At 38.4% G+C, this 12,066-nt stretch overlaps 1 protein-coding gene across 38 annotated transcripts in view; it reads left to right on the top strand.

The window, feature by feature from the left end:
• Nucleotides 1-2,822: 2,822 nt before the first annotated feature.
• POT1 (protection of telomeres 1) overlaps nt 2,823-12,066 on the top strand; it is a 114,407-nt gene continuing 105,163 nt past the window's right edge. For 13 of the 38 annotated variants that reach the window (XM_077998105.1, XM_028846240.2, XM_001087820.4 and 10 more), the window contains exons 1-2: nt 2,823-2,859; nt 3,674-3,858. In XM_077998105.1, coding sequence (XP_077854231.1) covers nt 3,736-3,858 — 123 coding nt within the window. In that variant the 5' untranslated portion in view covers nt 2,823-2,859; nt 3,674-3,735. Of the gene's footprint in view, nt 3,191-3,673; nt 3,859-10,953; nt 10,999-11,053; nt 11,073-12,066 lie in introns of those variants that run through there. The other 25 variants (XM_028846241.2, XM_077998129.1, XM_077998126.1 and 22 more) reach the window with 13 other exon arrangements.

Raw genomic sequence — 12,066 nt, 5'->3', positions numbered from 1 at the left:
ATCTCAGGAGTAAGAAGATGATACTGTCAGGCTCTAGAAATGCAACCTGATGACAATGGCTTGCAGGACAGATCAACTGCAAATAGGAATGGGTTAATCACCCCACAATTAATGCAAAGGAAATGAATTTGAAGCGCCGGACATGTTAGGAATTCAATTTTACATTTAGACGTTAATAAGTAAATAGTAAAGGATAATATGAAAATGTTATGACAGGGAAGATGTGTCAGAAATTTGCAGATTAATTTCTTTCATTTTGATTTATAATAACTGTACTGAATCTTTATATTTATACATCACTTAAAAAATTACCCATTCCGCTTTTGGTCTTCATTATTTATTAACAAAAATTTAATTTTAACTTTTCTTAAAATTGAACATTTTCACATTGTAGATTTTATATAAAAACTTTTTTCATTGCACCTTTAAAGGTCATGACTTCTAATAACAATTACATTAATTGTTAGCCTTAGAGTAGCTTTTTTATGCTGCTTCAACAGGCATAGAATAACAGTAATGGATTGTTTTGGCATTAATATGTCTTCATTGCCTTATTCAGTTGATTCAATCTCTTTTTTTCCTCTCTTATTATCTTAAATTGTACTGTATATTCATGAGCAATTTTCTTCATCTGTGGAAACTAATTACTAACGTGAGGTAAAGCATTACAGGCTCTGGAGCCTCTGCCACTAATTGGGAGATTATGCAGAAGAAATAAGATTGGAAGTTACTTGGACGTGTAGGAAGTGTTGTGTCCCACAGGAACTGAGAACAACCACTTTAACAAAATAAAAGGACTTAGTATACCTCTATTAGATATCTTCATCACATTCTATAGAACAGGGATACTTATCGGCTAAACAGATTATGAGAAATTTTAAAAGATTCAGTTGGTAGAAAGTAAAAGGAAAACTAGGACCATGTTGTAGCACAAAGAATGTTTTCAAAAATATGAGACTAAAAATGTCCTTTTGGGTTAGCAACAAAGAGTTCTTCAGTGGTTTTTCTAAGGGCAGTTTAAGTGTAATGGGGTGGTGCTGGGCAGGGGTAGGTGGAGGGGTGGAAGTCAGAAGTAAGATAAACAGTTTTCCTCAGCATTTGTTCATTCAACAAATATTTAACACTCACAGAGGAGTGTGAGACCAACTGGGCAACATAGTGAGAACTCGTCTCCACAAATTTTTTTTAAAAAATTGGCCGGGTGTGGTGGCCTGTGCCTGTGGTCCCAGCTACTTAAAAGGCTGAGGCCAGAGGATTGCTTGAGCCCAGGAGTTCCAGGCTGCAGTGAGCTATCATCTTGCCACTGCACTCCAGCACGGGCGACAGAGCAAGAGCCTGGGAGAATGTGTTTAAATGGTGACAGGAAAGAATGAATAAAGAAGGAAAGCTTAAAATACATTGAGAGAAAATATATTGATGATGATGGAAGGGAGATGAAAGTGGTCAGGGTCCAAAGCCCATGTGGAGGGCTTCACATAGAAAGAAAGAACAGTATTTCACAGGTGGATGCAGCCAGAGTTGGAAGGATAGCATCTAAACTTTCCCTACAGTTTTCCTCAAATGGACAACTCCTGAGTTCATGCTCTTGTCACCCCTGGCTTCTGCATGGGATATAACTACAGGGATGGGGAGGGGAAATGGGAGATGGGCTCACACTGAATGCTTCCTGTTGATAAAAAAGGCACTTTAAACATAGCTGGCTGGGCCCGCTGGCTCACGTCTGTAATCCCAGCACTTTGGGAGGCCAAGGTGGGCGGATCACAAGGTCATGAGTTCGAGACCAGCCTGGCCAAAATGGTGAAACCCGTCTCTACTAAAAAAATACAAAAATTAGCCGGGCATGGTGGCCTGCGCCTGTAATCCCAGCTACTCGGGAAGCTGAGGCAGGAGAATTGTTTGAACCCGGGAGGCAGAGGTTGCAGTTAGCTGAGATCGCGCCATTGCACTCCAGCCTGGCGACAGAGCAAGATTCCGTATCAAAGAAAAAAAAGTTAGCTATATCCTCCTACAAATATGTATATAAAGAAGATATTTTAGTTCAAATTACTCTTGGAAATATTAATGTAAATTCTTTATTACATTTAGTTTCACGCTAGGATGGTTTCACTTAAATGATTGAAGGCATATATCTGAAATTAGCAGAGGATTCAGTTTAACAATTTATCATTATAAATGATAAATGATAATACTTATCAACTATAAGTTATAATAAATATTAAATAAACTATAATAAACCTATAATTTATAACTATTAATTATACCACAATATCATAGCCCTATAAAACAATGACAAGGTTACAAATCTGTCTGTAAATAGCAAGACTCAATGGTGGCATTAATGCCAATGCCAGAAATTACTATAGAAACTCTCAAATAACACTGTTATCCTTGTAAATGTTTCCTTATAAAGACTGCAGTAGGTGCCTACTTCTTCGGGGAAGAGAACTGGACATTAAAAGAAAGGCTCTGCCTGCATAAGCTTCCAATCTACCAAACGGAAGCTGAAACCCTGCCCAGCGGACCCGCCCACTTGCCCTGAACGTGCCTCCCGCCACGCAAGCTGGAAAGCGACTGGGGGCGGAGCTAAGGGGAGCGGCGTGATTCCGGAAATGTGACCGGACTGGGCGGGGCCTGTACCTTGGCCCTACGCTCCCGTTGGCGCCGCATCCTGTCAATATTTCGCCAAACCTCCAGGCGCCGTCAGTGTGTGAACCGTTACAGAGCTTGCCGCCGCGGGCGGAAAACTAGCTGCTATGCCCAGGGATCCTGCACGCATGCGTGGAGCTGGACCGTCAACGTACGAGTGACGTCACGTGCGCGCCAGTCTAAACTCTTCCTAGGGTTCTTTCTAAACTGCGGGTGAGTAAAATTTGTAAGGTTTGGTGTGTTCGTTGAGTGGGTACCAGACGGAAGGGGCCCGGGATTGAATTAGTTTAGATCCAAATTTGATGTAATTGTCGCAGAGAGACACTTTTTCTTACGAGTGTTTATCTCGATCCTACTGTGTTCAACATCTTTCTTGGTGTTTTGGGAGGAGCAGAGTTAAGTCCAAGTCCCCGCCCTCACAGAGCTCAGGTGGCTTGGGGGAAGGTTGGTGCGCAAACGTTAAAATAGGATATCGACACTAGTGAGTGTCACAGTCAAGAGGTCTGCAAATAAGGTGGAGCCTACGATGCACAAGTTTATCTCAGTTCAGTAATTTTTGTTTTTTAGTTTATTTAGGGAGTGAAGGGAGGAGGCCACAGAAACATCTTGGAGTACGAAGCTTTTGGTGCACAATTTGCCTACACAATATTACAGCTCCCGTGGGGGTTAAAAAAAAAAAAACCCAGGATTTTTCAGCTTCCCTCTTCCCCAATAACTTTTACATTTTAAAGCGCAATGTTAAAGGCGTAGCCTACTTTTTAATGTTAGTGACATTGTTACAGATTTTAAAACTTGCTTTTTAGAGGTACTTTAAATACGCAGCTTAGTAGAAAATGGTTAAGTTTCAGTTCCGTGGAAGAATGTCCTGTATTGATCTTTGCAATAAAATCGTAAAATAATCCATCCTCCTGTCACCCCCAACCCTGAACCGTGTTAACCATAATAAGGAAAAGCATAACTAAGTCAAAGAGACTTAAAGCAAATTATTGACTGCATTTTGGATAAAACACTGGTTTTGTATCTTCAGCAGCAAGTTGTCAGATTCCCTAGTTGAATTTGCTTTGGACATCAGTGTGAAGAAGAACTGATATGCCACTTGAATTAATAAAGGAAGTCAATGGGGTGCCTGAAGTTCAGCCGCTGAGTAAATTACGTAAAGTAGATTTCGGATCCCTACAGCCAGGTTACAATTATAGCAAGAAATATATTCAGGTAAGAATTTCTGTAACTCAGAATGCTTTTTCCTACTAAAAGGAATGCAGTTTTTAAATGTTGAGTTTATGAGAACTGGTTTAGGTATGGTTTTTGTCTTTGTCATAACATTTGAGATTGAATATTTCAATACGTTTTTCAGTATTTAGCAAACAATGAGAAAATTCGTGAAACATTGGAGTAAGTTTCTGAGGTACAAAGATGAAGAAGTGTAGTCCCTGAACTAAAGGTAATCACATTTCTGTGGGGTCTGACAATCACCTGATCTCCAGTTAAAATTAATAGGTGTGTTATTAGCATTGTGATATGTGAGTATGAGAGCTTTTGGTTCTGACAGATCAGGAAAGTTGAGCTGCAACTTGAGGGATAACAGACTGTGCTGTACCTTCCTTTGGTGTAAAAAACAGTTCTTATGTGCATATTGAGGAATTTGGATGTTACTCTAAAAACTATGGGAAGTTTTTGGTAGGTTTTAGCAGGAGAAAAACATGATTTACTTTGAGTTCAAAAAACTTTGCTTCTAGGTAGAGGGTATATTGGAGAAGGCAAGATTAGTGGAAAGATGTTAAGAGGCAATTACAGTAATTTAGATGAGAGTTGATGATAATCTGGGCCAGTGGCAGAGGGGATGCTGGAAAGGAGATTGAAAAAAGATAGTAATAATAATACCTAAAGTTAACATTCGTTGCATTTTTTTCCGTACGTTAGGTAGTGTTTTAAGTGCTTTACATGTATTATTTAATCATCAGAAAGACCTATGACAGTAGGTACTGTTATTAAAGATGCTGTATTTCAGAAAGATTAAGCAATTTGCTTGAGATTGTATTGATAAAATGTAGTAGAGCAGGAATTTGAATATAGATGATTTGCTTTAGACTTGACAGGATAAAGAAGCAGAATCAGCAGGTCTTAGAGAGCAATTAGACTAGAGTGGCAAAGAGAAATTCAGGAAACTTCTGTTTCTAATTCCTAGCCAGCCAGGAGAAGAAAATAGGGGGTACACATTTAGGGAGAAACATTTAGGGAGTTCAATTTGGACAAATTTGAAAGGTCTTCAGAGATGTATAAATAGTAGTGTCCGGTAGGCAAATGGATTGGGGAGTTTGAAGCCCAGAGGGTCTCTAATTTAGATGGGTTTGAGCCAAAGCATAGAAGAGAAGAGAACCATGTTGAAGGAGTCAGTGAAAGAAAGTAGCATGAATAGGAAGCAGAGATGGTCTAGAGAAGGAGGAAGAAACTCAGGAGAGAGTGGTGTCTTTGATACATAAGAAAGCAAGTTTCAGTAACACTTGTATAGATTGCTGTTTAGTAGGCACTCTCCTAAATGCTTTGTATATGTAATCTCTTAGTCCTGAGAACCCTAAATATTATTCTCATTTTATAGCTGGGAAACAAACACAGGTTCAGTAATTTATTCAAGGTCTAATAGCCAGTAAGTGGCTGAGCAGTGATTTACATGCCCATTGTCTTTGCCACTAACCAGAGCATTATGTTGCCATTAGATGCCCAAAGGTCTGAAAAGTATCTGTTCATTCTAATAACCAAGAAATTATTGATCACTTGGAAAGGTTAGTTTTGTTTAAACACTAAGAAGCAAATTCATTTTTCGGTAGTGTGAGGATTGAATATGTCAGGTGAAAAAATGAAAGCAGAAAATGTCTTTCAAGAAATGAGTTGTGATACTTTTGATAATTTAAGCAATTTTTTAAAAATTTGTTTTGTAAATATGTATGGGAAACAAGTGCAGTTTTGCTACATTGATATATAGCATTGTGGTGAAGTAAGTGCCTTCAGTGCATCTGTCCCTGGAGCAATGCAGCTTGTACCCACCAAGCAACCTCCCATCATCCACTCCACTGCTAATCCCCTACCCCTCCAAGTTTCCATTGTCCATCTTTCTACACTCTGCTTCCATGTGTACTCATTATTTAGCTTACATTTTTGAGTGAGAACATGCAGTATTTCTCTTTGTGTCTCAGTTGTTTCATTTAAGATAAAGGTCTCCATTTCTATCCATGTTGCTGTGAAAGACAATTTCATTCTTTTTAATGTCTAAATAGTATTGTGTATCTATATGACTTTTTAAATCCAGTCCTCCATTGATGTACACTTTGGTTGATTCCATATCTTTGTGATTTTGAATACCACTGTGGTGTACATATGAGTGCAGGTCTCTTTTTTATTTAATGATTTCTTTTCCTTTGGGTAGATACCCAGTAGTGGGATTGCTGGATCAAATGGTAGTTCTACTTTTAGTTCTTTGAGAACTCACTGTACTATTTTCCATAGAGGTTGTAGTAATGTGTGTTCTCGCCAACAGCGTAAAAGAGTTCCTTTTTCTTTGCACCCCAATGTCATGTTTTTGTTTTTTTAGTACCCATTCTGATTGGTGTAAGGTGATATTTCATTGTAGTTTAATCTGCATTTTACTGATGATTAGTTATATTGAAAATTTTCTCATGTGCTTGTTGGCTGTTTATCTTCTTTTGAAAAATGTCTATTCATGTCCTTAGCCTACTTTTTAATGGGATTATTTGGGGTTTTTTGGTTGAGTCTCTTGTAAAATCTGGATATTAGTCCCCTGTTGAATGCATAGTTTGCAAATATTTTCTCTCATTCCAGAGATTGTTCATTCTGATTATTTCTTTTGTAGCACAGAAGCTTTTTAATTTAATTAAGTTCCATTTGTCTATTTGTGTTTTTATTGCCTGCACTTTTGAGGTCTTAGTCATTGTGGGGAAAAGAAAAGAAAGATCAGACTGTTACTGTGTCTATATAGAAAGAAGTAGACATAAGAGACTCCATTTTGTTCTGTATTTGAGATGCTGTTAATCTGTGACCCTACCCCCAACCTTGTCCTTGCAAGAGACATTTGCTGTGGTGACTCAAGGTTTAACGGATTTTGGGCTGTGCAGGGTGTGCTTTGTTAAACAAGTGCCTGAAGGCAGCTTGCTGGTTAAAAGTCATCACCATTCTCTTAATCTCAAGTACTCGGACGCGTACACTGCCAAAGGTCGCAGGTACCTCTGCCTAGGAAAGCTAAGTATTGTCCAAGGTTTCTCCCCATGTGATAGTCTGAAATATGGCCTCGTGGGAAGGGAAAGATCTGATCGTCCCCTAGCCTGACACCCGTGAAGGGTCTGTGCTGAGGAGGACTAGTGTAAGAGGAAAGAAGCCTCTTGGCAATTGAGATAGAGAAAAGCATCTGTCTCCTGCCCATCCCTGGGCAATGGAACAACATCTCGGTGTAAAACCCGATTGTCTGTTCCGTTTACTGAGAAAGGAAAAACTGCCTTAGGGCGAAAGGCGGGACTTGCTAGCGTCATGCTGCTCTTTATGCACTAAAAAGGTTTATGGAGATGTTTACATATGCATATCAAGGCACAGCATTTTTCCTTAAACTTCTGTCACAGAGATCTTTATTCATATGTCTTACTGCTGACCTTCTCCCTACGATTGATCCTATTATCCTGTCACTTCCCTTTTTCTAAGATGGTAAAGATAATGATCAGTAAATACTGAGGGAACTCAGAGACCGGTGCTGGCATGGATCCTCTGCATGCTGAGCGCCGGTCCCCTGGGCCCACTTTTTCTTTCTCTATACTTTGTGTCTTATTTCTTTTCTCACGTCTCTCATTCCACCTAACGAGAAACGCCCGCAGGTGTGGAGGGGCAGGCCACCCCTACAGTCATGAATTGTTTGCCTAAACCAATATCTAAAAGAGTTTTTCCTAGGTTTTCTTCTAGTATTTTTATAGTTTTGGGTCTTGCATTTAAATGTTTAATCCATCTTAAGTTTATTTTCATATATGGTGACATATACGAGTCCAGTTTCACTCTTCTGCATGTGGCAATCCAGTTTTCCCAGCACCATTAATTGAAAAGTTTGTCTTTTCCCCAGTGTAGTGTTCTTGCCATCTTTGTCATAGATCAGTTGGCTGTAAGTATGTGACTTTATTTCTCGTTTCTCTGTTTTGTTCCATTTATCTGTGTCTCCATTTTTATACTACTACCATACTATTTTGGTTGCCTTGTAATATGTTTTGAAGTGAGGCAATGTGTACCTCCACCATTGTTCTTTTTGATTAGAATTGCTTCGGCAATTTGGCCTCTTTTTTGGTTCCATATGAACTTTATCATTGTTTTCTTCTAATTCTGTGAAGAATGACATCAGTAATTTGATAAGGTTTGCATCGAACCTGTACTTTGGGTGGTATGTTCATTTTAATAATATTAATTCTTCTGATCCACCAGCATGAGATGTTTTTCCATTTTTTTAATGTTGTTTGCAATTTCTTTCATCCGTCCTTTGTAGTTTTCCTTGCAGAGATCTTTCACCTTGTTAGTTAAGTATATTCCTAGGTATTTTATTTTATTTTTGCAGCTGTTGTGAATGGGATTGCATTCTTGATCCTCAGCTAGCTTTTTATTGGTGTATAGAAACACTACTGATTTTTGTACATTGATATTGTATCTTGAAGCTTTACTTAATTTATCAATCTAAGAGATTTTTGTTGGAGTCTTGAGGGTTTTCTGTATACAAGATCATATCATTAGCCAACCATGATAATTTGACTACTTCTTTTCCAATTTGGATGCCTTTTGTTTTTTTCTCTTGCCTGATTTTTCTGGCTAGGACTTGCAGTACTATATTGAATAAGAGTGGTGAAAGTGGGTATCCTTATCTTGTTCCAATTCTTAGAGGGAATCTTTTCAACCTTTCCCCAATTCAGTATTATGTTGGCTGTGGATTTGTCATACATGGCCTTTATTATGTTGAGGGATGTTCCTTCTGTGTCTGGTTTGTTGAGGAGTTTTGTCATGAATGAAAGATGAATTTTGTCAAATGCTTTTTCTTCATCGGTTGGGATGATCATCTGGTTTTTGTCCTTAATTCTGTTTATGTGGTGTATGACACTTATTGATTTGTGTATGTTGAACTATCCTTGCATCCCTGAGATAAGTCTCACTTGATCGTGGTGTGTGATCTTTTTGACATGCTGTTGGATTCAATTTGCTATTATTTTGTTGATAATTTTGCGTGTCTGTCATCAGAGATACTAGTTGTCAGACCTCTGAGCCCAAGCCAAGCCATCGCATCCCCTGTGACTTGCACATATATGCCCAGATGGCCTGAAGTAACTGAAGAATCACAAAAGAAGTGCAAATGCCCTGCCTTAACTGATGACATTTCACCACAAAAGAAGTGAAAATGGCCAGTCCTTGCCTTAAGGGATGATATTATCTTGTGAAATTCCTTTTCCTGGCTCATCCTGGCTCATCTTGGCTCAAAAAGCTCCCCCACTGAGCACCTTGTGACCCCCCACTCCTGCCTGCCAGAGAACAACCCCCCTTTGACTGTAATTTTCCTTTACCTACCCAAATCCTATAAAATGGCCCCACCCTTATCTCCCTTCGCTGACTCTTTTCAGACTCAGCCCACCTGCACCCAGGTGAAATAAACAGCCATGTTGCTCACACAAAGCCTGTTTGGTGGTCTCTTCACACGGATGCGCATGACACTAGTCTGTAGTTTTTGTTTTGTGTGCCTTTGTCTGGTTTTGATATCAGGGTGATTCTGACCTTGTAGAATGAGTTAGGGAGAATTCCCTCCTCAGTAGTTTTGGAATAGTTTCAGGTGGATTGGTGTTAGCTCTTTTTGTGTTTTGTACATCTAGGCTGTGAATCCATCTGGTCCTGGACTTTGTTTTATTGGGATTTTTTTTTTTTGTATTACTATGCAGTCTTGCTATCATCATTGATCTGTTCAGGAATTCTGTTTCTTCCTGGGTCAATCTTGGGAGGTCATATGTTTCCAGTAAAAGAAACCAGGCACATTCCTCCATATATCTCCCGACTTCCTGAGCCCAGCACAAACACATTCCTCCATATCTCTCTCAACTTTAGAAAAACACCACCTGGGAAATCTCCGATAAGGGCACAGCGGGAACCAATAAAAAATGCTAAATGTATAATGTTAACCAATTGTAATGTTGTAACCAAAAGAATTCCCTTGTTCCCCTGTAACTTTACATATCCTGTTTACATCAGGCTATAAAAAGCAAGCACTCGCATTGTTCGAGGCCCTCTTGTATGCTGTGGAAGGGAGGGACCAAGTTCGAACTTGCAGTAAAAGATCCTTGCCGCTTGGCTTTGACTCTGGACTCTGGTGGTCTTCTTTGGGGAACAAACGGTCTGGGCATAACAACAGCAATTTATCCATTTTTTCTATGTTTTCTAGTTTATGGGCATATAGTTATACATAATAGTCTCTGATTACCTTTAGAATTTCTGTGGTATCAGTTGTAATGTCTCCTTTTACCTCTCTAATTTTATTTGGATCTCTTCTCTCCTTTTCTTGGTTAGTCTAGCTGATAGTTCATCAATTTTATTTCTCTCTTTAAATAACCAACTTTTTGTCTCATTGATCCTTTGGGTTTTTTTGTTGTTGTTTTTGGTTATTGTTCATTTAGTTTTGCTCTGATCTTTGTTATTTCTTTGCTTCTGCTAACTCTTGAGTTTAATTTGTTCTTTTTTTTTCTAGTTTCATTGAGGTGTGATGCTAGTGTGTTAATTTGTGATCTTTCTACTTTTTTCTCTACTGAATCCCACATTGTTTGTGAAAGGACACAAAGATACAGAAATGCGCGCCCTCCCTGTCCCCCCGATGTTGCTAAACTCTTTGTTCTGCTCCATGCACGTACCAAAGGTTTCGTAAGTTCTGTAAGTACATGTTTTTCTTTCTGAGGCCAGGTCACAAGGAATGTTTAAGTAAGATGGCCAGGTCACAAGGAATGTTTAAGTAAGATAGCCAGGTCACAAGGAATGTATAAGTAAGATAGCCAGGTCACAAGGAATGTTTAAGCAAGATAGCCATAAACTGGTTGTGCAACCTGACGCAATATAATTAACTGCCTTTGTGTAAAACTGCTCATCCGCCTCAAGGGTTGTACTGAAATATCAGAAATGGCGGGAACCAATCATAGTTTGCCAAATCGCTTTGTTCAAACTCTAGCCAATCATACCTCTGATTTGTGTAATAATTCTATGCCTACTGTCCTTAGAATATATAACATTGTTGGGAGCTCACTTGGGGAGCTCTCCTGCCCGTCTCGTTTCACGAGCGAGGGAGAGTTCCAGGTTCGAACCTGTAATAAAGATCCTTGCTGCTTAGCTTTGACTCAGGACTCTGGTGGTCTTCTTCGGGGAATACGGTCTGGGCATAACATTTGCTTGTCTAGGAAATTTTTTATATCTCTTTTATTAAGCTTCTTCTGGCAATATATAAAATTTTGGCTTACTTTTTTTTTTTCTTTTTTTCGAGCACTTTGAAAATGCCATCCATTCCCTTTTGGCCTGTAAGATTTTTGTTGAAAAGTCCAGTTAGTTTTATAGTGTTTTCTTTATAGGTGACTAGATAGATGCTTTTCTCTTGGTAATTTTAAATTTTTTTTTTTAAACTTTGACTTTACATGTTATGAATATAATATGCTATGGTGAAGTCCTTTTTGCAGTGTATTTTCCTCGGGATAGCTGGGCTTCCTGTATCTGGATGTCTAACTCTCTTCCTAGACTTTAGAAGTTTTCATTGATTATTTCCTTAAATAGGTTTTTTAAACTTTCTAATCTCTCTTTCTCCTTAGGAATACTGATAATTCATACGTTTGTTTGCTTTATGTAGTCCTGGACATCTCAAAAGGCTTTGCTCATTCCTTTTTATACTTTTTCCTATTTTTGCCTGACTGCATTATTTCAAAATTTCGTTCTGTCTTCAGGTTCTGAGATTCTTTCTTTTGCTTGGTCTAATCTGTTATTGAATCTTTTGAATATATTTTGTATTTTCTTCAATTTTTTAATTCATGGTTTCCATTTTTTTTCTTTCTTGTTTTTTTAAAGATCTCTGTTTCATTGGTAAATCTCTCATTCATAACCTGAATTGATTTTCTGATTTCTTTGTATTGGTTTTCAGATTTCTCTTGCATCTCATTAAACTTCTTTAAAATCACTAGTTTGGATTCTTTATCTGGCATTTTGAGGAATTTTTTAAAATTGATATCTATTGCTAGATAATTGTTGTGGTCTTTTAGCGATGTCGTATTTCTCTGCTTTTTCATGTTTTCTGTGCCCTTCCTTTGATATCTGCGCATCTGGTGTAGCAATTACTTGGTCCTTTTTTTTTTTGAAATTGCATTTGTAGGGAAGAAATGT

Source organism: Macaca mulatta, chromosome 3 (assembly GCF_049350105.2).
Source record: "Macaca mulatta isolate MMU2019108-1 chromosome 3, T2T-MMU8v2.0, whole genome shotgun sequence".
Classification (NCBI taxonomy): domain Eukaryota; kingdom Metazoa; phylum Chordata; class Mammalia; order Primates; family Cercopithecidae; genus Macaca; species Macaca mulatta.
Note: the sequence above shows the minus strand (reverse complement) of the source record. Positions and strands in the feature narration are given on the sequence as shown.